The sequence below is a fragment of the Colobus angolensis genome, unplaced genomic scaffold (genome assembly GCF_000951035.1).
Source record: "Colobus angolensis palliatus isolate OR3802 unplaced genomic scaffold, Cang.pa_1.0 Scaffold247, whole genome shotgun sequence".
In the NCBI taxonomy this organism is placed as follows: domain Eukaryota; kingdom Metazoa; phylum Chordata; class Mammalia; order Primates; family Cercopithecidae; genus Colobus; species Colobus angolensis.
In genome coordinates, this window is record NW_012115677.1 from 2,466,931 (window position 1) to 2,492,537 (window position 25,607).

Here is a 25,607-nt window from a genome sequence, read left to right on the forward strand (position 1 = left end):
TTTCCTAGGATACTACTCTGTCCCTCATATATCAGTTGACAATACTAGGGTTGGTGGTATTGTCATTTGGAAAATATTATACTTTAAAAACTTTACAGAATACATACCTGCCTTTATCAAGCAACTTTTTTTTTTAGAGACAGGAGTCTTGCTTTGTTGCCCAAGCTAGTCTCAAACTCCTGGGTGTAAGCAATCCCGCATCAGCTGCTCTCCGGAGTAGCTGGGACTACATGTGTGTGCCACTGGACCTGAGTTTTGCAACTTCTTTTTAAAGAAATGATATTATTGACATTTTGTCTGGTGCTTGAAATTGTTTACAATAGTACCCAAAACACCTCTCTAAGTTAGATTCAACAATATTACAGTCCACTTTAAGGAGGAACATAATTGAGTGAAGCCTATCACCCTGAATCACTGACCATTGCGGTTTGTTTGCATCAGTAACTTTCCCCAAGTCAATTAGATATCCAGAGTTTTGAAGCCAGTACTTACCTGCAATTCACGTTTTCTTTATGTTTCACAGCTGAAATGTTACTCTAGGCCAGTAGTTCTCAAGCTTCGTGTGCATCAGGACTACCCTGAGGGCTGGTTAAGGCATAGGTTGTCCGCCTCCATCACCAATTTCTATGTTTGTAGATCGATACGGGGCCCAAGATTTTGCATCTTTTTTCTTTTTCTTTCTTCTTTTCTTTCTTTCTTTTTTTTTTTTTTTTGAGACGGAGCCTTTCTCTGTCACCCAGGCTGGAGTGCAGTGGCGCGATCTTGGCTCACTGCAACCTCTGCCTCCCGGGTTCAAGCAATTCTCCAGCCTCAGCCTCCCAAGTAGCTGGGATTACAGGCTTGCGTCACCATGCCCAGCTAATTTTTATAATTTTAGTAGAAACGAGGTGTGGGATTACAGGCGTGAGCCACCGCACCCAGGCTTGCATCTTTTTTCTGTGTGACATTATAGTGCTGGTCTGTGAACCTCATTTTGAGGACTACTGCTCTAGACCAGGATTCAGCAAATGTCTCTTGAAGAGGGCCAAAGAGTACATTTTTTAGGCTCTGTGGAACACATGTTCACAACTACTCAACTACCACTGTAGCTCAAAACCCGCCATAGACATTTGTAAGCAAATGAGGGTAGCTGTGGTCCAATAAACCTTTTATTTATGGGCACCAAGATTTGAATTTCATGTATTACAAAATATTGGGTTAAAAAGTTTTTTTCAACCATTAATAAATGTAAAAACCATTTTTAGGTTTTGTGCTATATAAAAACAGTCAGCAGGCCAGATTTGGCCTTTGAGCTGTAGTTTTCTGACCCCTGCCATGTAGTTGTGACCTGTTGGGGACTTTTAAAACTATTGTCTGGCCAGGCGCAGTGGCTCACGCCTGTAATCCCAGCACTTTGGGATTCCGAGGCGGGCAGATCATGAGGTCAGGACATTGAGACCAGCATGGCCAACATGGTGAAACCCCGTCTCTACTAAAAATACAAAAAAATTAGCCAGACCTGGTGGTGCACCCCTGCAGTCCCAGCTACTCTGGAGGCTGAGGCAGGAGAACTGCTTGAACCTGGGAGGCAGAGGTTGCAGTGAGCCAAGATCGAGCCACTGTACTCCAGCCTAGGTGACAGAGTGAGACTCCGTCTCAAAAAAAAACCAAAAAACAAGCAAACAAACAAAAAAAGATTGTTCTAAATATGAAAGTAATGAAATAAAATGAATCAAAATGTCTTCCTGGCTGGATGCAGTAGCTCACGCCTGTAACCTCAACACTTTGGGAGGCCGAGGTGGGAGGATCGCTTGAGCCCAGGAGTTTAAAACCAGCCTGGGCCACACAGCAAGACCCTGTCTCTACAAAAAATACAAAAATTAGCCAGGCATGGTAGCATGTGCCTGTGGTTCCAGCTACTCAAGAGGAGGAAGTGGGAGGATTCCTTGAGCCTGAGAATCCAAGACTGCAGTGAACCGTGATCGCACCACTGTGCTTTAGCCTGGGCGACAGAGCAAGACCCTGTCTCAAAGAAAAAAAAAAAAGTCTTCCTCTCTACCTCTAGCCCCAACCACATGCCACAGAAAGAGCTACTGTTTATGACTATTAATTTCCAGAAATTGTATGGGCATGTGCAAGCTTATATGAATGTATAAGCTCCTTTTACATTAATGGGTTTTTTATATGTATTTGTTAAGCATTCACTTTTTTCCTAACAGTGTATCGTGACCTCTTTCCATATCAACACATAGAGATGATGATTTAGCCTATTCTTTTTAATAGCTCCAGAATTTTCTGTAAGTATACCATAATATATTTAATCAGTCCCCTACTGGTATTTCCTATGTGGAAACATTTAAGTTGTTTCCCACTTCTTTCTACCGCAAATAATGCTGCCATGACGATACATCTTCATACATCCATCATTGCATAGTGTCTGCAGGATAAAGTCCTCGGAGATGAACTGCTGAGTCAAAGGATATGTGCATTTAAAATTTTGATAGATATTTCTAAATTCCTGTTGTGAGTATTTTGAACCCTATATTCATTTTCTTTCAGTGTTATACTTACATTTTTGCTATTTAGTCTTTATCTGACTTGAACATTCATCACAATGAATTTCAGTATAATGCCTCACTGCACGTGAACTTAACACAGAGTAGTAATCCTATGGAGGGCAAAAAGTGCAGCTGGCAATTTGTCTGTGATTCTTGAAAGGAAAACGGCTTTACAGAGTATAAAGCCATCAAAACAGTACCCTGAATCTAGGGTCGTCTTGGACATTGCCACATAAGGTATCACAGCAGAAATTGTTCTTTTTATAGCCCTGGTGCTTAGCAGATGTTTCTATATGTCTGTTTCCCATTTACCATTGTCACGCATTTATGTAAACATAGTATTAGCTAATAAATACACTGTTACTATTGTACTAGAACTCAGAATACCACTGCTTTCCTTTCTATTTGGGGCTTTTCCTTTTTCAGTCAATAAGGTATTAGAATAATGATTTAATAGGCAACGCTACAACATCTTAAAGCGGAGCACTGTGTTAGGTTGGTTTTTTACTTAGAATATGTCTATTTCTGCTCACAGGTTCTCGTAGAATTTTCTCTTCACCACTCAATCATATCTACTTACACAAGCAGTCAAGCCGTCAACAAAGAAGAAATTTCTTTTTTCGGAGACAAAGAGATATTTCACACAGTATAGTTTTGCCGGCTGCAGTTTCTTCAGCTCATCCGGTTCCTAAGGTACTGTATTGCCTATTATCTGCTGCGTTTTCCAGCCAAGATAAAAGTTGACTGCAGAAGTGATCAAATATTTTTGCACCTTTGATTTCTGAGCCATTTGGGTTTTAATTTTCAAACTAGGTTTGTGATCTAAAACTGTGATTTGAGAAGTTTTAATATCCTGCAGTTCTATAGCATTAATTTTTTAAAATAAAGCTCTAAGCTTTCAATTGCTTCGTGTATTTAGAATTAAAAGTTCTAACATGAAATTTTCTATATTAAATTTCTAACATGAAGATAAAACTATATGTATGTAGTTTTCTGTTTTAGAGAAAAAAAACTATAAAATTGTGATGATTCAAAAGAGATAACTTAAAACTAGCATACCAGCTTTTTAAAGCCTGTTCTTATACTTTCCTTGTTATTGATGCTGGTGTCTTTGAATCGTCTTTTAGACTAAATTAAATAAAATATGTCTCAGAGCAGTCTTGGTTTTTGGTTTTTTTTCAGAGATTGCAGTTCTGTGGAAAGGCGATCTATCCATTTTTCAAAATGTAATATGAAGGGAATGTGTGAGCAAGCCCTTGAGGAAGAAGGAGAATAGCTAAAGAAATACAGATTGGTCACAAAAATCATCTGCTTTCTCCCTTTTATGAATTTTTTTTACAGTGAGCCCACATTTAGTATGTTATACTTCTGAAGATGAGTGGCCCACTTTTATGGCAAAGGCCGATGACACAGAAAGGCCACCAGGATGTATTCCCTGGCCTGTCACAGTGAGAGTGAGAATTTGGTATTAGTCACAAAATTGACACTTTTTTTCCTTAGAAGAAAAGATAAATCTCTGGTGAGGTGAATTGCATTGTTTTAGCCATTTCAGTCAATTTCAGCGTTGACAACCCAACAGCCCTTCTGCCTGCGAGTTATAACCTTGCCAGATCACAGAGCAGAGTGGGGACAAGAACACAGGCTCTGTGGGGGAGACCTGGTGAGCATTTGTGGGCATTCGTGGTGTAGCTGTGGGAGAGTAGATGTTCCTCCGGAGCTCAGCTGTGGCAAACCAGGCAGTAGTGTTACCTGTATCAGAAAACCCATCTGAACAAGGGAGTAAGTGAAGAACCGTAACTCCTGCAGGACAGGCTTCACAAAGAGGAGAGCCCTAACCTCAGCCCTTCCAGAGCTGCTGTGGTGTTTCAATTGAATAGTGTTATCTCCCTCAGCTTCCTGTCCCAAACTGCTGTGGAGCCTTACTGTGGACTGTCCAACAATGCTTATAGTTTGTAATGCATTATAAACTATAAATAGTTTGTAAAGAGCTGTGCAAAACCTTGGAACTGAAAGAAGCTCTGTGTGTAAGATGGCATTTATTTTCTGAATACTGCCCATGGTGGAGAATGGTCTGCAAAAGTGATCAGGGTTGCACGTCTTGAGTTTTGGGGTGGCTTTTTGTTTACTCTTGACAAATAATGGAAGTGTTTTAGGTAATTTTTATGTACTTGAAGAATAAAACTTGTTTCATTTTATTCTAGCCTCTCAGTGTGAGTATGGTTGCAACATGTAAGAAAAGTGTATACGTAATAGGCTTTAGGAACTTGACAGTCAGCCTTTTTACATATATTCATTTGGAGAGGGTGTTGGGAGCTATCTTTTGCATAAATTATATTTTTGTGTTAAGAAGACGAAAATGCTCTTAACCATTTGGTGAATTGGAAACTTAGTGCTATTTTTCATCAATGGTGAATATGCTTCTAACCGGGTTGGGAGGAGGAAAAAGAGAAAACTACTGTTTGTTTTGACCAGAAGTCTACTTCAGTCCAGTTTGACTCAAAGCATGGTAAGGTTAACAACTCCATCCAGAGGCAGCACTAACAGGCAATGTTAAGTTCAAAAGGGCAGGGGAAGGAACTAGGGGCAGCCTGGAGGGTCTGTTGTGCTGGCTTCGGAGGTCGGTGCTCCGGCAGGAAGGGCAGAGCCCCATGAAGCAGTAGGCTGTGTCTGAAAAAATGATCCCATTGTCATGCGCTGGGTTCTGATCTTCGTTTTCAATCCTTTTTCCTCAAGCACATAAAGAAGCCAGACTATGTGACGACAGGCATTGTACCAGACTGGGGAGACAGCATAGAAGTTAAGAATGAAGATCAGATCCAAGGGCTTCATCAGGCTTGTCAGCTGGCCCGCCACGTCCTCCTCTTGGCTGGGAAGAGTTTAAAGGTGGCGTCTCAGCAAGCCTCAGGATGACTTACATAAGGGGCAACAAACACTCCTCTTTTTTTTTTCCTTCTCCTTAACTCTTCTTTTGTACACATCTAATTTGTTTTAAAAAAAAATAAGTAAAGCCTTGGGATGGGGAAAAGGAATTTTATTATTTTATGTGTTTATTCAAGAAGTAATTTAAAACCCAAATTCAATTTTAACTAGCAGAATTCTAGAGATACTTTGGTCTCAGTCAACCTATCCAAGTTGATCAATGGCAGACAGCTTTGATTTTTGCCCCCTACTCCTGCCTGTAGTTTCAGCTTGTACTCCCCACATTATTTCTGTGTGCCTGAAGATTTGCTCTACCTTGTCCTTTGTCTCCTATTTTCTTGCATTTGCCCTACAAAGAAAGATCAGGTCACATACAAAAGGCTGTAGGTAATATAGCAATGCAATTATATACAACTTCCTACTACAAGATTTAGTTCTTTCAGGCCAGACACAGTGGCTTACACCTGTGATCCCAGCACTTTGGGAGGCCGAGGTATGTGGGTCATTTGAGGTCAGGAGTTCAAGACCAGCCTGGCCAACATGGTGAAACCCCACCGCTACTAAAAATACAAAAATTAGCCGGGCGTGGTGGTGGGCAACTGTAGTCCCAGCTACTTGGGAGGCTGAGGCAGGAGAATCACTTGAACCCGGGAGGTTGAGGTTGCAGTGAGCCAAGATCATGCTGCTGCACTCCAGTCTGAGCAACAGAGTGAGACTCCGTCTCAAAAAAAAAAAAAAAGATTTAGTTCTTTCATTTAGTTATTTCATAATAATCTGAAACACCGTTCTATATAAGGATTATAAAAGAAAAATATGAGCCTATTTTCTGCCAAAAGGTGGGCAGAATTTAGGAAGTGAGATTCAAAGATAAAATCACTCACAGTATCTTCTATGTACTAAACTTACAACACGACTAAACATAATGTATATATAAAATAATGAAGAAAATTACTGAAGAAATGGTTAATTTTTAATAAAAGATTTTATTTTTGTTTTAGAATTTATGTTTATGGAGTTTATGGAAATAGTCTTCATATACTTATAAAACTCAATTTCAGTTTTCTTTTAGTTTGGGAGCAATTTCGTTTGGAATACCTTTAGTAAGGAAAAAATATTTTTAGAAATACATTTATTTATTTAGACATGAAAGAAATCAAGATTACTTAAAATCAAGTCTCTACAAAATGTATTAGACTCACTCTTTTAAATATCAACCGTAATCTCTATGCCATTGCTGCAAAACCCCTGTAATGTTTTATTGAGATAAAAAGATGTGGGTTGACCTACTTTTCAAGTTTTTCAAGGTTCAACTGATGAACCTTTTGAGCATTTATTCATATGCGCTGGCTAGCCCAGGGCACCAACCATTGAGAAAGAGGAAGGAATTGCCGAAGAACATAATTTTGAAATCCTCAGGCCAAAAGGGAGTTATGTCATTTAGTGACTCACAAATGATTTAGAGGATCATAGGGCTTAACATTTCTATTTCCTAATGGTCCATAACACCATCACATGCCCAAATGATTGTCCACAAGGCACAGTTGAGAATTGTAACACTAATCATAATTAATTCAAATGTTGTACCATAAGTTTATCACAGTAAATTTATACAGTCTCACATGGAAGTGCTGTTGCTATAGCATAGTTGATAAACACAAGAAATGTCTTCAATTGTTGCTGCACAATTTCTTTATTTAACATTTTAGGTTGACATGACAACTGAAGAGATAGATGCTCTTGTTCATCGGGAAATCATCAGTCATAATGCCTATCCCTCACCTCTAGGCTATGGAGGTTTTCCAAAATCTGTTTGTACCTCTGTAAACAACGTGCTCTGTCATGGTATTCCTGACAGGTATTCATTTCTTAATAACATATTGTTCTTTGGAAACTAAAACATAAAGCTAAGATCTGTAACATATGTTGAAAGACACTATCATTCAAGTGAAACCCACCAGTAAACTTCTGAAATTGATTATGATAAAACAGAAATTGTAAAGTATTTTACTTCTAAATGGACACAATACCACCATTTAATGTCTGTTAAAGCAGTGCGTAATCTAGATGGGAGTTGTGCATTACATATGTCTTTTACTTCTTAGATTTTAATCATATAAGTGGTAAAAATCCAAATGTGGCAAATTTTTCTTATCAACTCTCGTTTTGGTTCTTGGCAAAATTAAGGTAACAAATTAAGTGCATCTTTTGAAATAAGTTAAAGATTAGATTTAGTTATCCCGTGTATTCTTCCTTCACTCCAAATTATCATTGCAACTCATTGGGTTTGTGATAGTAGTCATTAAGTATTTATTTTTATTTTCCTTTTATTGAGATCTGTCTATCACCATTTTTTTTTCTGTTTACGTTTTAGTCGACCTCTTCAGGATGGAGATATTATCAACATTGATGTGACAGTAAGTAAATCATATAAAAAATCGTCTTTGATCAACTTCAGAATTGCTGGTAGCAACAGGAAGAGTGGATTGAAAATGTGAACTGCACCAGTGGAAGTGCTGTTTACTTCTAGACCCAGACGCAAGCAGCTGGTTTCCTTTTTTGTCTTTAACTCTGTGTTTATTCCAAGTAAACCCAGGCCTGACTTGAATTTAGGGCTGCAATCAGATGCACTGAGATCAATGTTGGCCTAAGTGAAATGTCAACCCAATCCTGCTATGTGTCATGTTTTTGAGAAGGTGTAATTGTTATTGATCCACTGTGTAGTTAACGCAGAGCACCACAGCACTGGGCAGCTGCTGAAGCTAGATATGTATGAGATGAGCTAACACGAAGAAAGCCAGCATTTTTCCTTCACTCTGCCAAGATTGATCTTCCTCTTCCTGCTGATTTTGAGTGGGGCCTGTCATTATCTTACTCTGTCATTAGGGGCTACATTGGCCTGTGTATGTCAGTCTATTTGGACAGCAACTCTTTTGCTAGCAGTGTTCCCTAGATTTATTAAAATCCCTGAAGGTAACGTCGAGTTCCATTTCTGGTATAGAGAGCCTTGTGCTCAAAGTAAGCAGAGGGCTTTTTGTCTGAACTTAAGTTTTCACCAAATGGTTAATAGCCTTTTTTTAAGTAACAAGCCTAACTAATTTAACATAGGGACTTCAAATTGTACAAGATGTAACTTTTTCTCATTTTCTTAGCCTTTTACCATTCTCAGACTTGGATTATGTGTACTTTTACATTTCTTTTTATTAAAGAATTTTGTAATGATACCTTTGGATTATGTAGATTATAAATAAATTCTGTACATCTAATGATTAACAAATATATTTTAAATAAATAAACAAAATTTAAACATCTTAGGAGAACTAGTTGAAATGACAACATTCAAGGAATACAGTTTCTATTAATAAGGAAGTGTTTTTAAGAATAGTAACTAGACCATGAAACTTAGGTAGGAGTGGGAATGAGATAAAAATAGGAATCCAATGGTGGAATTCAGTCTGATTTTTAGTTAAGTTAACTCAACCTTTTTTCTTCATATCAATCATACGAGGAGATAGCCAACGATTCTTTTATTGCTGATAGTATTTCCTGTATCATTTTGTCCTACTTAAAATGCTTGAACACTTGCACCACATACATCCTGTTGGTATCTTTCCAACTTAGAATCATGCAGAAGGAGGTATTTTATGAAGCATACCTAAAATAAAGTGCTTTTCATAAGACACTTTTATTTTGGATTGTACCTGATTTTAGGGTTTTACATCTATTATCTCATCTAGTCACCCTATCATGAAATGTTACCATTTTAATGTTTTGAATGAAGTCAACTGCTCTTCCCTACTGTTTCCAGTGTATCTAAAGAAAATACTCTATTCCTTTTCTAAGTTTCCTGAATACTTAATAAACAGTTTTGTATCTAACATTCAAATTATTTCACAATTGTAAAACTTATAAAGCAAAGTGAAATACTTCCAAGTGTCTAGAAATGTGAAGGAATCTAGGAAACAAAACATATAGGTCCGTATCTTAACAAATTACTTTTCTTATAAAATATTTTATTAAGTGAAGGACTCCATTATCAGATCCTATATTTCTATCAGAAAATACTCATTGCATTTTAGAATTATTTATGTCTAGTATACATCACAAGAAAATAGATTTCCTTCCCCCCTTTAAAATTGAAAAATGTTTTTCTTAAAGACAATGTGATGTCCATAATAGGTTGCTCAGTAAATATTTGTTAAATAAATGAAGGACCAGGCGCAGTGGCTCATGCCCGAAATCCCAGCACTTTGGGAGGCCAAGGCGGGTGGATCACCTGAGGTCAGGAGTTCAAGGCCATCCTGGCCAACATGGCGAAACCCCATCTCTACTAAAAATACTAAAAATCTAAAAATTAGCACGGCTTGGGGGCAGGAGCCTGTAATCCCAGCTACTTAGGAGGCTGAGGCAGGGAGAATTGCTTGAACCTGGGAAGCAGAGGTTGCAGTGAGCTGAGATCACACCCCTGCACTCTAGCCTGGGTGACAGAGTGAGACTCTGTCTCAAAAAATAAATAAATAAACGAAGTACAAGACAAGACTAGTTTGTGGGTATAAATAGAAATTGTAGATGACTGCCACAGACTTTCAAAAGTATTGTATTTCTGTATATAGTGAATCTTTCAAGTAGTCTTTTTTTTTTTTTTTTTTGAGATGGAGTTTCCCTCTGTTGCCCAGGCTGGAGTGCAGTGGTAGGTCTCAGCTCACTGCAAACTCTGCCTTAAGGGTTCAAGTGATTCTCCTGCCTCAGCCTCCCAAGTAACTGAGACTACAGGTATGCGCCACCACACCCAGCTAATTTTTGTATTTTAAGTAGAAGCAGGGTTTTACCGTGTTGGCCAGGCTGGTCTTGAACTCCTGACCTCAAGTGATCCGCCCGCCTCCACCTCCCAAAGTGCTGGAATTATGGGTGTGAGCCACTGCACCAGTCTCAAGCAGTCATTTTGATGTTCTTTCCTTCCTTCCTTCCTTCCTTCCTTCCTTCCTTCCTTCCTTCCTTCCTCCCTCCCTCCCTCCCTTTCTTTTTCTTTTTCTTTCTTTCCTTTTTTTTCTTTTTCAGAGATAGGGTCTTGCTCTGTCACGCAGGATGCAGTGCAGTGGTGCCATCAAGGCTTACTGTAACCTTGAACTCCTGGGCTCAAGTGATCCTTCTACCTTAGCTAGAAATACAGGCATGTGCCACCACACCTGGTTAATTTTTTAATTTTGTAGAGATGGGGTTTCACTATGTTTCCCAAGCTGGTTTTTAAACTCCTGGTCTTATACAGTCCTCTCATCTCAGCCTCCCAAAGGATTGCAGGCGTGAGCTACTGCACCCAGCCTCAATTAATCATTTTCAAAGCTAGCAAAAAGTAATATGAAAAGATGAATAAAGATTTTTTTAAAAGTACATTTTTACTTAAGAAGCAGTTATACAAACATTCATTTATACATCTTCTTGACTACGCCTATATTAGCAAATTTTATATTCTTGTATTTTTTTTTTTTTTAAGGTGGAGTCTCGCTCTGTCGCCCAGACTGGAGTGCAGTGGTGCCATCTCTGCTCACTGCAAGCACTGCCTCCCGGGTTCACGCCATTCTCCTGCCTCAGCCTCCCGAGTAGCTGGGACTACAGGCGCACACCACCACGCCCGGCTAATTTTTTGTATTTTTAGTAGAGACGGGGTTTCACCGTGTTAGCCAGGATGGTCTCCATCTCCTGACCTCGTGATCCACCCGCCTTGGCCTCCCAAAGTGCTGGGATTACAGGCGTGAGCCACATGCCTGGCCTCTTGTATTTTGAATGAAATAGTATTTTGTATTTTGAAATAGCATTCTTGTATTTGAATGAAATACAAGAATATAAAATTTTGAATTTTTGAATGAAATCAGCATACTCTTCCCTACTGTTTCCAATGTGTCTAAAGAGAATACTCTATTCCTTTTCTAAGTTTCCTGAAGACTTAATAGTTTCATTATTAACTTTCAAACTATTTCAAACTTGTAAAAATTATGAAGCAAAGTGAAATACTGCCAAGTGTATAAAATGAAAACTTGTACTCTCCTGGATTGCAAAGGACTGTAAATGGGAGTAAATGTATAAAACACTATTCTGTTGCAAGGTAGTTAAGATAATTTTATATAGTAGAGAAAACACTCGATTGAAAGCCAATAATCCATCATATTAACCTGAATCTACCTCTGTATTAGCCACCAACCTTAAACAAGTTACTTATCTGTGCCTCAGTTTCCTGAATTATAAACTGAAGATCTAATAAAGACCTTTCTTGCTTCCTTCACACAGTACAAGAGCATTTTTTTAAGAAATGCAGAGTAGTATACGATTTAAGACATTAATTCAGTATCACAACAGACTGAAAGCTCAGATAAACATCTTTTTTATAATAGTTTCTACATTCTACCTTATGAGCAAGAGAAATGTCAAAAGTAATTAGATAGGACAAATTTATGCAAAGTAGCAAATTCCTTGATACATCAAAGGATCAGTATCCAAACAGTCGCTTCTGCCTTTTATATTTACTATAGTGCTTGGTTATCATTGATTTATAATGAATCTGGTATCTTTCAAGATCCTACTTGGCTTCTGAATCACTGAAGAATGATAAAATTATACTTTCTGTAAATGTGCTTTTAAGCCTGTTTTATTATATTCTAATTCTTTAGATATCCATATATAGTGCTTTCTGTTAACATTTGGCCATCTGGAACATTTGATTAAGATTTCACTTCTTGGCCGGGCGCGGTGCCTCACACCTGTAATCCCAGCCCTTTGGGAGGCCGAGGCGGGCAGATCACGAGGTCAGGAGATCAAGACTACGGTGAAACCCCGTCTCTATCAAAAATACAAAAAATTAGCTGGGCGTGGTGGCGGGCCCCTGTAGTCCCAGCTACTCTGGAGGCTGAGGCAGGAGAATGGCGTGAACCCGGGAGGCGGAGCTTGCAGTGAGCTGAGATCGCGCCACTACACTCCAGCCTGGGCGACAGAGTGAAACTCCGTCTCAAAAAAAAAAAAAAAAAAAAAAGATTTCACGTCTAGACATAGGATTTTTCCGTAACACATTTCATTCCTATATGGAACCACTTCTGTTCTTAGAACTGAATTATCCTATTTGTCTGTTACAGTACAAACATGTCTATCTTACTTCTTGTCATTATATATCACTTCAAATGTAGAACTGGTAAATACAAGATCAAGTAAGTCTTCATGACCTCAAAGAAACTTTTCACTATGTTAAATACTCCTTGGTTCTCTAAACCTACTGTGGTAATTGTAGATCAAGGTCTTTGGCCACTAATTTTTACTTATGTAATTTTGTCTTCTCAGAAATAAAGTGAGGAATCAAAATATTACAGTAGTATTGCTCATCATAATGCTGAAATAACCATACTAGTTAACACATTTGTTTTTAAATTTTGCAATATAATTGCATGGCTTCATCTTTTAAGTTTCTGCAAATTTCAATATATCTATTTCTTCTTTTTTTGATAGGCAAATGAATAATTCTGGAAGGGTAAAACACATGAGTCTACTAAATACATAAATGAATACAATGTATACTTTAGGATAGTAGATTTTTAAACAAGGACATATTTTTAAGTTTCTGCTTATGTTTAGGTCTATTACAATGGCTACCATGGAGACACCTCTGAAACATTTTTGGTGGGCAATGTGGATGAATGTGGTAAAAAGTTAGTGGAGGTTGCCAGGAGGTGTAGAGATGAAGCAATTGCAGCTTGCAGAGCAGGGGCTCCCTTCTCTGTAATTGGAAACACAATCAGGTAAGCCTTACATTGACAAGTAAAGGGAGGGTTGGCAAATGGTACAGAGGTTATTGGTGGCTTGGTATAAAGTTGATGACATGTTTTATGATTCAGAACCATCATTTCAGTCTGATATCAGTATATGAACTGCCAGGCTGCAATATTGTTCCCTGAGTTGGAAGAAAAAAAAAAAAAGATTTTATAAAAGTGAATTATACCAGGGTCAGCAAAGAAACTTATAGAAGGAACAAGCAATATTTACATGGCTGCTTTTGTTTTAGCTTGATGTACTGGTCTATAGTTTCCCTTTATTCAAAATCACACCAAATATGGAAGGGAGTACTTAAGAAGGGGATGAGCATCTCAGCCCTGGAGTTTTTAATAAGACAGGAGAAAAACTAAATTTTATAAAGGAATGAAGTGAAATGTATTCCTATGATATGAAGATAATAAAGTGTTAGTTCAAGCAAGCCTTACCTTTCAAATTGGCAGATTAACAAATAGCCTGAAAGGGTGATCTTCTGTTCTTTTTTTGTCTGGTTCATTTTTCCTGTAAACCATTGTTTATTTTTCACAGAGTATTCTATCCTTACTTTATGAGTGTATGTGTATGTGTATTTTCTGAATTTAAGACTTTTCTTTGTAATCTGTTGCCTACTTTTAGGTCTTTTTTTCCCCCGTAACTGTTTTGAGGTAGACATGCCGAATATATGTTTTCATTTTAAAGTAATGCATTCTGTTAAAGATGATCAAATCAGCATCGTTTAAAGTACTGTTCTCATTAATATGAACCATTGAATACTTCCCATTTGTCTAAAGGATGGAAGGCTTAGTCACCTTGAAAAGATGCTGCCTTTTTTTCTTCGTAAGCCTTCAAATACTTCAAGAAAAAAGCCAGTAAAATATCAGTTAAATGTATTTATGGCTTTAAAAATATTGTAACAGTGTCTGAATCAAACTTTAGTAAAATCTCTTTGGGTTATATCTGAGAAGCTTTTATTGAAGACTTTGAACAAAATTGTGTTTTTGACAGTTTTAAATTATAGGCTAACTAGCCTGGGAAAAAAGGATAGTGTCTCTCTGTTCTTTCATAGGAAATGTTGAATCAGACCCCTACTGGGAAAAGAAATTTAATGCATATCTCACTATCTTACTGTCCATGAATATAATAGAAATGAATTCAAAATGCAGTTTTATTTTTGCAAATGGGATGAGTCGATAGATGCACCTCATATTTTTGAACACCTAGGGTTCAACAAATTTACTGGTGGTGCTCTTGCATTTTAACAAAATTTATTCTTCAGTAGAAGGGGGCAGAGAACACTAGATTCTTATTCAAGCATTCTATCGAGCTCTGCATTCATGGCTGTGTCTAAAGGGCATGTCAGCCTTTGATTCTCTCTGAGAGGTAATTATCCTTTTCCTGTCACGGAACAACAAATGATAGCTAACTACAGAGGCACATTTGCAGTAGTCACATTCATCAACTGCAGAAAAAAAAATTCAATTTAATTGTGCAACACAGCTGCACATGGGCTTTTGAGCATTTCTGTTGTTCTCCCTGTCTCGCTATTCCTCCCTCCAGATCTATTTTTTAAACTTTTTTTCTGGTTATTTTTTCCCCTTTTTGTCTCTTCTTCCATTTTTACTCTCTGTACTTTCTTGTTAAAGTAATTTTCCTTTGTGGCTCTCATTCTTTTTTCCCCATTGAAGGCTATGAATGTAGAAAATTATCACAATTACTCATATAATTGAGCCTCTTTGTAGCAAGTGCAACTCCAGTAGCCTTTCTCCATCATGAAAATGGTTTCATTATAGGGTTTTTCATATTCTCTGACACCATCTACACAGAGGAACAGGCGTGCAGATGAGATGTACTAGGAACAGGCTAGATCAGTAAGGTCACAGTAGGAATAATTAGCTCTGCTATGGAAAGAGCATCTAGGCCTTTTACTGCTACATAAATGTACTGTCCATGGCTTTTAGTCACAAAAAAAACTTACTAACAAATGGAGCTCCCGCCTACTACTTTGAAAAAAAGATTTGTATCAACACTACAATTTTCCATCATTAAGACTAATAACACAGAGCCTAGTATACATCAAGGGGAATAAAAAGAAAAATCTCACATTCAAGTGGCGGCTGGGTGCTGACCTTTGTTCCCTTTTTTTGTGTACGACTTAACTCTTTACAAAAAAGAGCCACACGCCACACCAACATGCAGGTGAACTCCAGCTAGTACTAGCAAAGCATAGCATTCAGTTGGAAAATCTGATAAATCTCCATGCAGGATAATGCATTTCATTACATATTCACTACATTAATTCTAGCTACATAAAAAAAAAGAAGAAGAAGAAGAAGAGTAGAATTGAAAGTGACATTGGATTTTAGCTATCTGGATACAAGGTCAGTTTTCAGAGTATGAATTTGCATGTACAAGCTTTTTTGAAAACCAGATCAGTCCCAACAACTGCACTTAAAAAAACTATGTGGAAAATAACAGACAATGAACTTTTTACTTGTACCCTAATACATTTCATTATTTAGATGGTTTATGTCTGCCACTAGAAAGGAAGCTGGCCCCGATTCTAACAAATGTTTGTTCTGATGTGTTAAAGCAGTGTTTCTGGACACCTATTATCTTGCCTTTTCTTATTCTGGCAAAATCTTAGGGGAATAAGTAAATAAACCATATTTACCTTTAAGCCAAAAGTACTTGAAATCATTATAGACCAAAGGTTTACAAACATCTTTCAACTCGGTCTTGTTTATTTTAAGATATTCACCATCTTTTGCATAGCCTATCTCTACTGATACACTAGGAAAAGAACAAACAACTTGTATTAGTATTATGTTATCAAAAACCTTGAGATCTTTACAGGAAATTTTGGAATTCTCCTCTGAAACCTAAAGAAGATAATGTCTCTGACGAAGTATCAGCTAAAATGTTTTAATGGAAAGAATTCTCTCTGGGCCCTTTTGCTTTGTGAGGAATGCCTAGTAATCTTTAGGTCATAGTGTTATTAGACTCACTGTACCTCCATTTGCTTTAAAATATTTCTAAATCTGTATTTTTTTAATTATCTCTAGATTATACAATCTGTACATATGAGTATATTGTGAATGTGTAGATTCATGTATCATAAATATGTGACAGTTCAATCAAAAATAATTTAAACTTATAAATGTCATGATGAAAGTATCAATAAATGGTTTTTAATGTTTAATTCATAACTATATGTTTTGATATTAATTTGGAACAATATGAAGCAGATTTTTTAAAAATAATCTCTTTCTATTAGATTACACACATTTAAACAATAAGTGGCTCAGGCAAAATAAGTCATTTTAATGTCATCTGTGATGGATTTTTCTTGACAGCTACTGTAAATTACAATTATACTGCTTCTCTCTGCACATGAAAGTAAGCATTGCAATAAATTATCTTTTATTTCAATCCATCATGTCTGCTTTTCAGAAACAGAAAACCTCAAATAAAAGTTCAGCACTATTGTAAGAAAAATACAGTAATTTGTGATCTGGTTTGAAACAAAAAAATTGTACTACTTTTTTGGAAAACAGTTGTTGACTTTCAAAAATATTACTAATTGTACTTAAACATTCCTTTTCATTAGAAGGAATCCCTGGATTTGTGCATTCCTTCATTCATAAGTACTGCCTAAAATAAATATCTAGAAACAGCAAAGAAAAATTTCATAACTTATGAAATAGCGTGCCATTTGAGATCATTTATTAGAGATGTGACTATTTGGAGATTAGTGCTGTTTATAGGATTAATGTAAAATTGGCAATAATCTATTTTCATGTGCATTTTTATTTCTTTATAAGAGCATGTACTTAAACATAGTACTCCTCTGCCCTCTTGGGGAATGTATTTTTAGTCAAAAAAAGTAGGTGAAAAGTATTAAAAAATTTAATTTACCCAGATGACATTTAAATTGAGTATAACTGCCTCATGAAAAGGAATTAAACTGAAGAAAATGGTCACAAGATGAAATTCCTTGCAAGAGATATCTTTTTCATGTAAAAACTGTAACTGCAACGTGAATTGTAATAAGACAGTATAATAGGAAAGTAAGTTCATAAACAACCTTTATACATCCTCCTCTCCCTCTCCAAATATTCCATAAAAAAGGCCTCAAATCATCAGTGTGCTTGGGCTCATGAATAGATATCATACTGTCTTAAAGGATTTTTAGTTAGAGAAAATCAGAAGAGCTAATACCAGGAGAGTTCTTTTCAGTAGGTTTCAGCAGAGCGAAGACAGATTTTATCTGTGAAATGTTCAGGGCAAGAAAACTCTTGTGCACAGAAAAGGGTCATGGCCTGTGGTGACTGGTGTTCGGGAGTGCTTGGGTGCTTCTGCCTGCCCTGCTGTTTCCATTTTCCCCAGCATGCCAGTCAAGGGGTGCAGACACACTCCAACTTCCCATGCCACAGTTAGGGTTACCAGTACTTTCTTTCATATTAGAGGAGTGAAATTTGCTACTACTGGTCACTTGGGTTGTCTCTGTGAATTTGGATTTAAACCCTACAATGAGGTAAATAATCTTGTGCTCCCCATGTATTCCAAAATAATAGAAAGGGAATGCTTTTAAACACTAATTAAGAATATTAATGAGATTCTATCTGACTTAGTTCCAGTAAGTGCTAAAAACCATCTACCAATCCAAAAGGAAAATTCTCTGAAAAGCAAACAGGAGTGTATACTCAGCTCCTGGGAGTCAGGCGTTAAGATGTACTCAAGCAGGCAGCCGGGGGAAATTTGGCCTGTTCTTTTCTTTTTTCCACCTGGCTGTGAAATCCTCTAACCTTTGCATCCATGACACATAGATTCTATGATACTCCTGGAGCCAGAAGTTCCAGCAGGACCCAGGGAGTAAATTGTTATAAGAGAATGCTCTCAGATATCTTCAGCCACCTAGTAATTGCACAGCTTCTTTTATGCAGAGGAACGAGAGGTATGATGGGGGGAGGGACCCCAAGTGTTTTTTCAGAGTGGGCTTTCTTCCTCTCCTCTCATCGGAAATTAAAATGAAGATTGCCATTGTAACACACATTTAAGATGTAGCCGTGATGCCTGCCAATCAGCCGGATCCTTTAAAAAAAAAAAAAAAAAAAAAAAAAAACCAAATTTTTTTTTTTAAGAAGAGAAAATAGAATAATTTATATTGAATGTTCTTAGAATCATTGAGGTTTGTTGGGATTGAACTAACATAATTTATAGGTTTTGGTAGAAACTGCTCATATAAAAAAATCTAGATAATTATGTCCTATTTAATCATCTTTCTTCCACCTGTATTCACTCTTCATCCTCAGTTTTTATTCACAAACTGTGTGGCACAAATAAAAACACCTTGGGAAACACCAAATAGAATTACTTGCCCACCAAAGATCCACAGAAATAACCATAAAGTACAACATAAGAGATAAAAACCTTGACTTGCCATTCCTGTCCTCAACATATGCATTGCTTACCTATTTCTGCACTAACAGTTACATCAAAATTAAATCTGAATAAGAGGCTGCCCATCTGCTGGTTATAGTGACATCCTGGTCTAAGTGAAGCTGTCTTACAAGTCTGGGGATGGTTAAAATTATTTAAAAAAACATATAGACATGAATGACCACAAAGATGCTGGCTGAAAGCCTTTGGGTTCATGTTAAACTAAGAGTCTGTTTGAGACTCTAGTTTGAGATCTAGAAACTTAGTTCTGTTAATAATTGAAATAGTAGTCCTGTAAATCCCAATCTGTTGTTAGGGTTAGGGGCATTGTGCCCTTTGTCCACATGAAAATATAAATTCTTAATAGTATATATATTCTTGTTTGTCTGATGCTCCCCAAAATAAACATGTTCAGCTGATTTCAAGGACTACTTTTCAATCTTGTAGATGAAGATTTTAGAGTTGGATTCTGTGTGCTTGGTTTCAGATGGAATGTAAAACATTTTCTTGTAACTAATGTAGTGCATGCAATGTACTTCATTACATACATGTAATGAAGTAACTAATGAAGCACTAAGAATTGGGAATCACAATACTAGCTTATCTTAAGCATCCCAGTGATCAAAAAGCATTCTTTATGAATTTTGTTAATGGTGCAGGTCTTGAATGGAACTCTCAAATGATCTCACAGTTTTGGAGTGTTTCAAGAATACTGACAAAGTAGATTGAGCTTTTCATGTGAGTGTGCCTGTTGGTAAAATGCATAACGCTTTGAAATAGAGCAGAAAAAGGGAACCATAGAAAGTCATATTTCTATATTGTAATTTGTTTTATTTTTGGTTCCCCAATCAGGAATAATTTATAGTCTTTTTGTGAAATCTCAAAAAAACCAGGCAGGATTTTATGACCTGCATTATATGCACATATATCCTGGTTATGTATGGCAATCACTATGTGTGTATACATACTCATTTGTTGTCTGAAAGTGGCTTTGTTTGAATGCTATACAAAGGTAAATGACCCAAACGACTGTGTTAGATAGATATGTACTTTCTTTCTTCATATATCCAAAGAGAGTGGTTGCAAGTAACAGCAAAAATTAAAATTGTTACAGCATAGTGAAAATATATGAATGTTATTATCTGACTCTAAATATTACTGACTTTTTCTTTTTTCAGAGAATATTTTAATGTGACTTTGTTTTATCTTAGTATGCCTGAAAAACTTACCTAATTTAATTAAATATTTTTTGGTCACTTTTAAAGCCACATAACTCATCAGAATGGTTTGCAAGTCTGTCCACATTTTGTGGGACATGGAATAGGATCTTACTTTCATGGACATCCAGAAATTTGGCATCATGGTAAGAAAGTTCATTTGGAAGCTGTTTGTTGATCAGAGATCAGGATGTGGCAGCTTTGCCCCTGAAGCTCTTACTCTGACTTTGAATCTGCATTATCAACCTTGTGTTTGTGTGTGTGTTTGTGTGCGGTGGGCAGGGGAGGGGAGTCTGCTAAATTTTAACCGGGGCATTACTGTGTTACTGGATTAGAGCCCAGCTGTTTCAATCCCAAAATAAGGTTTATTTTGCTTTCTGTCTTCTGAAGGGTGTATGGCTGGAAGGCACAAGGGATATTTGTTTAGAAAGAGTTACTGAAAACAAAACGCCACTGCATCAATGTCCCAGCAGCATGCACATATGACTGTTTTCTGTTTTTCTTTTTCTACCCCCTTTTCTAGCTGCTGACTGTTGTGGTTAAACTTCATTACATCCTACACAGCGTTGACAGCTGATGTATTTAGCAGCATGTACTCCTTAGCGATTTCTAGATTATGCCCACCCTTGTCTTCCTTCCCCAGAATCTCCTGTTTTTCACTGCCTGGGTGTGCACCCTATAGTGAGAAGACAGGGGTGGGCCCACTGGGGTGGGAGGATTTGGGTTGAGGTAGGAGGCAGCTCAGTGGAGCACCCTCAAGGCAGGTCCACACCTGGACAGGGACCAAAGGAAAGTCGGTCCTGGGGCATTGACCTGTGCCCCTATGGACTTGATTGGTCCATAGAAGGACTACTCTTTGGGACTCATGCCCTGGAGGATCGCTGGACACCCAGCAGGTCTGAACCCTCTTTGGACCAAAGAGCCCCCACCTAGGCAGCTCAGAAGAGGTTCAGGTGAGAGTGCAGAAAGAGCTTGTCAGCCTTGTGCCTTACCTGGTGCCAATGTCTGGAGTGAAACTATTTGAAGTCAGGCCCCTGCTCCCCACAACCTGCACCAAAGGAGGCTGCCCTCCTTTGCAACATTCCCCAGTACTTCTTTCTCTTTGAGGGAGGGGTGTAGGCAAGACCCAGGACCCAGTAGGCTGGGAGACCTAGTAGCCTGGGGGACAGAGAGAGGGGGAGAGGAAGCCTGACGTGTGTCTGAAACACTCAGTCTGCCCCTGCCAGGCCTTGGAAAACTCTTCTAGGGGAGTCTTGACCCAGAGCACAGATAATGCAAAGACTCAGGCCCAGTAGCCCCATGTTTAACTTCTGGTCACTATCCAGGACTCCAGAAATCTCCACCCTTTCTTCTCTAAAAGAAGAAAAATAAAACGACCAAGTTTTTTCAAGGGGCCTGACCCCTGTAATCTGTTTTTTTCTGTCCTCCCCATTTCGTATTCTCACCCCCCCCCCAATGTTTTTTGTTTTACAGCAAATGACAATGATCTACCCATGGAGGAGGGCATGGCATTCACTATAGGTAAATGGAACTCCTCTTCCAAGTGCATAGCTCCTGGTGGAAGCTGCTGCCACTGGCCTAGGCCCGGCAGTCCGGTGAAGGACTAATAAAGCCAATCAGCGTAATGAAATAATTCAGATGCACTGGAAATCTGATTAAATAATATCCTCAAGCCCCATCTTCCTAAATCAGATACTTACCGACACATTTAGGAGAAGGCAGCCATCCAACCTCTAATCCTGTTACCAGCATAATGTGGTGTTGGGTTTTTTGTTTTGTTTTGTTTTTTCATTAACACCCAGTAACTAGGCGCTATTATGTCCCTTGCTCCCTGTCAGCAAGTGGCATGTGCTCTCTGGTGGCCTGTTCCTGGCTGATCCTGTGATTGGTATCACCACCAAATTCCAGTCACCTAGGGCCGTAAAGACATCATATTTCTGACTGTGGGACTTAATAGAGAAGCAATTAGAGTGAAATAAGAAATTTGTTATTTGCTGATGAATGAATATTTTGAGCGTGGTTTTAAAATTGAAATATTTTTTTAAAAATTCGTATTTATAAGAGGGACTGATGTTTGGGTGGTTATTATCCACGGGGTCCTAATTAAGCCTTGATTAAAATGCCCTTCTTTCTCTAAAAAATTACGAACTAGGCAACTTCATGCATTTTGAATGGCATAGTGTTTCCTCTTCCTACTGTTTAGTTTGTAGTATACTATGTAAGCAACATCAATTATCAACCCTTGCAAGATGACAACATGAGCCTGTGGGGGAAGCACTTGAGGGGAGGGAGGAGAAACTTCTCTTTTTTAATAATCAGCCGGAAACAATGTTTAACAAGAATCTGATGAGGTCACTGCAGTAAATATTTTTCCTCTTACAGAGCCAATCATCACGGAGGGATCCCCTGAATTTAAAGTCCTGGAGGATGCATGGACTGTAGTCTCCCTAGACAATCAAAGGTGCTTTCTGCGCCGTTCCTTTTAAATTGTATGGGAAGGGAAGATTGGTCCGACGGCGCTCTTGCCGCCGGGCCCGAGCTTGAATGCGCATTCTGACGGCTGGGTGCTGTGTTACAGGTCGGCCCAGTTCGAGCACACGGTTCTCATCACGTCGAGGGGCGCGCAGATCCTGACCAAACTGCCCCATGAGGCCTGAGGAGCCGCCCGAAGGTCGCGGTGACCGGGTGCCTTTTTAAATAAATTGCTGAAATCTGGCTGGAGAACTTTTAGAAGAAACAGGGGAATGACCGGTCATGCGGTAACCTAACCTACGTGGCACCTAATAGCATCTTGGAAAAACCCGGGGGGCACTGGAGGGCAACTGGGAACTCGGATCTGAAGCCCTGCCGGGGTCGCGCGGCTATGGAAAAACAAATCCTGGCCCTGGACTCGGTTTCCCAGCGCGGTCAACGCATCTAGAGGGGACTGGAGGAAACCCCTTCGTTTGGAAGACGAGAGATTCCAAGAGAAGCACGGTTTTCTCTTTCCCTTGTCCTGACTGTTCCAGTAAAAAACCTCTTAAATCCATTGTGTCTGAGGTCCTTACCTCTCTGACAGTTACAATGATCTTTGTGTCTGAATTTTGCACGTCTGCCGAAAAACCCCAACCTGTTGACTGGGACTTTTTAAAATCCGTTTTTCCCTCTTGTGTATCCCACATTGGCCGGCCCCAAGGATGCTCGCAGAAGCCAGTCCCCTACTCCAGCCCTTCCGTATCTTTCCCCTCCATCGCGGCTTTGCGATGAAAGATTAGCCTGCGAACAGAGGCATTGATTACAAACATGTCCTTGGCAGTGGACTCTGGGCCTGGCCATTCTTCGGTTTTCTGCCAATCCAGGAACGCGACTTTCCTGGACCACTGCGGCTCTTCCTCCCCTGCCCACATCCAGCCCTCCAAGGCCTTCCCAGAGGTGAAGTTTGAGGCCCTCCCCCCAACCACCCCACACGCACGCACGCTAGACCATTTGCTGCACTAGGAATTCGAGCTTGGGCCCCACTTGCCCAGTTGTGTACAGTGACTTGTTAGTGGGCGGTCTGGTCTCTAAAATGACCCCTCCCCACACTGGCCCTCTTCGCATCGGGACCTGCGCTCGCACGCTCCAGGAGCCGCAAAGGTCAGCTGTTCTGGAAACTAAGAGGCTCCCAAAGAGAGGAGATACCGGCGCATTTGAGAGCAAGGGCCTACTTGGCCGGGACTGAAGCTTGCGAGTTGAACTCCAGTTCGGCCGGCAGCTCCATCCCGCTTCAGGAGCAGGAATCCAAGGGCCCACGCTGTGTGTGCCAAGGGCCATTCCTGCCCGGAGCAGCCTCCTTTCCCTTGCGCTTGCTCTCCAGTACCAGTTCCGCACCTGAGCTCAAGGGTAGGGAGGGGCCGGGCCTCTGGCAGTCCACGAAGGAAGCCGTCTGCCTCCGGCTGTGATTTTAGGAACAAGTCCAATGAGGGTTTTCAAGCAGTTAGTGGTTGTGCTAACTCTGGTTTCTACTGAAGCGGGTGTTGCAAAGCTGACATCCCTTAAAAATAACTTGGGCTTTCGGAAGCGGCAAGGAAATGGCAACTGTAGTTGCCAGGACAGGTGGTGTCCTCGGCCAGGACTAAGAGCCAGCTCATCTTTGTAACACTCATAATACGGGAAACTGAGGACCAGCCGGCTCGGAAAAGTGATGAGTTCCAGCTTTTACCTAACACAGGGTTCTCCCCGTCGTCCCCCAACCCCTCCAGCTCGGCTTCTTTGTGTCCAGGGTTGTAGATTTTTGGATAGAGGTGTTTCTGATTCTAGTGAGTCTGAAAACTGGAAAAGACCAGGGAGTGGTTGACGATTTACAAGGTCCATAGAAAAACTTTTTATGTGGTCGGAAGTTGGCCAAGCAGAGGCCCACAGGCTGACGCTACTGCCCACCCCCCACCCCCCAAAGATCTGAATTCCCTAAAGAGCAAGCGGGTTCAGCTGGCCTTGGGAGATGTTTGCTGGAGAATGACTTCAGTTTTCTCCTAAGGCAATCAGATTGCAACCATTAGTATTGCATCTTATCTGCAAAGCAGTTAACTCCGAGGTTCCCCAAGGATACTTTTATTAGGACCACAGGACTTTACCAACCACTGAGGTAACACACTGCTTGTGCAGCAATTATTTTGAGGTGGAGGTATTTATGGGACAAGTTTATAATTCCATTTATTAAAGGGACTAACCTAAAGTGTGTGTGTATATATATGTGTGTGTATATGTGTGTAGCAACACTCAGCAGCTCCCTAAAGAACTCCCTTTTAACATGCTTTGAAGTTGAGATTAGGAAGTAGATTTAAAAATACCTCGTCCACGCCTTCCTGTCCCTCTTGCAGCTGAACTGGCCCAAAGCCTCACCCAGAGCCACTGGGATTCCAGCCAAGAGTGGCTGTGGCTACCACCACCAGGACCTCCTGGTTCTGAGGTGACTCCAGTAGGTTCCATGAGGAATCTGCGACCCTCAGGACAAATGGGAGGGTTTTGTTTTCTCTCAGAGTGAGGGCAGGCAACAATTTAAGCAAACCGGCATTCAGAACAGGTGTCACCTTAGCAGTAGAGGGTGGGAGGGATCCACTCCAGGCTCACAAAGTGCGGCTAAGATCCCACATTGAGAAACCAGCTACTGCCAGCCGCTCGGCATGAGAGGGCCCCTGCTTAGTGTTCCTCCCTAGACCTGCTTTTCTGGGCTAAGAAATAATTCCGGAGTGTAGCCATCTCTTGCTCACACACAATCCGCTTCTAAATTAAACAAGGCTCTGAAACAGTATCCCGAGGGGCGCATGCCGGACTTTTGTTCCAAGAAGGCAACCAGGTCCCCTGTGCTGCCGCAAAAGTCTTTGATCCCTCTCCAGCTGTGGACACAGAGCACCCAAGAGACTGTCGCGATGTGTGGCCGTCTCTCCCCTTCCCCCCACCTTGCAAGTCTCTGGAATACACTGTCCTTAGGCGGCCCGGCCGTCGGGTTTCCTCACGCCTTGCCCTGAGCTCCCGGAATTAGCAATTCCACTTTCCCCGTCCCAACCCAGACCCCGCGCCCGCCGCGGCGATCACTTACGTGGGCAAGGCCCTCAGGGCACGCGCAAGAGACCCGGGGCCCGGGCAGTATCCAAGCGACTGTGCTGGGCACACGGCATGGCACTCCGCACCCTAAAACAGGCACTAGTAAGGAGCAATTAAAACCACAAGTGCGACACAGAAATCAGAAAGA

The 25,607-nt window shown here is 39.8% G+C and overlaps 1 protein-coding gene across 1 annotated transcript in view; it reads left to right on the forward strand.

Moving 5' to 3' along the window:
- The window catches only part of METAP1D (methionyl aminopeptidase type 1D (mitochondrial)), a 57,720-nt gene extending 34,701 nt beyond the window's left edge, over positions 1–23,019 (forward strand). Inside the window, exons 2-10 of the mRNA XM_011945949.1 lie at positions 3,073–3,230; positions 5,271–5,420; positions 7,163–7,311; positions 7,828–7,870; positions 13,068–13,231; positions 19,946–20,043; positions 21,371–21,418; positions 22,280–22,358; positions 22,476–23,019. Coding sequence (XP_011801339.1) covers positions 3,073–3,230; positions 5,271–5,420; positions 7,163–7,311; positions 7,828–7,870; positions 13,068–13,231; positions 19,946–20,043; positions 21,371–21,418; positions 22,280–22,358; positions 22,476–22,554 — 968 coding nt within the window. The 3' untranslated portion in view covers positions 22,555–23,019. The remainder of the gene's footprint in view (positions 1–3,072; positions 3,231–5,270; positions 5,421–7,162; positions 7,312–7,827; positions 7,871–13,067; positions 13,232–19,945; positions 20,044–21,370; positions 21,419–22,279; positions 22,359–22,475) is intronic.
- Positions 23,020–25,607: the final 2,588 nt, after the last annotated feature.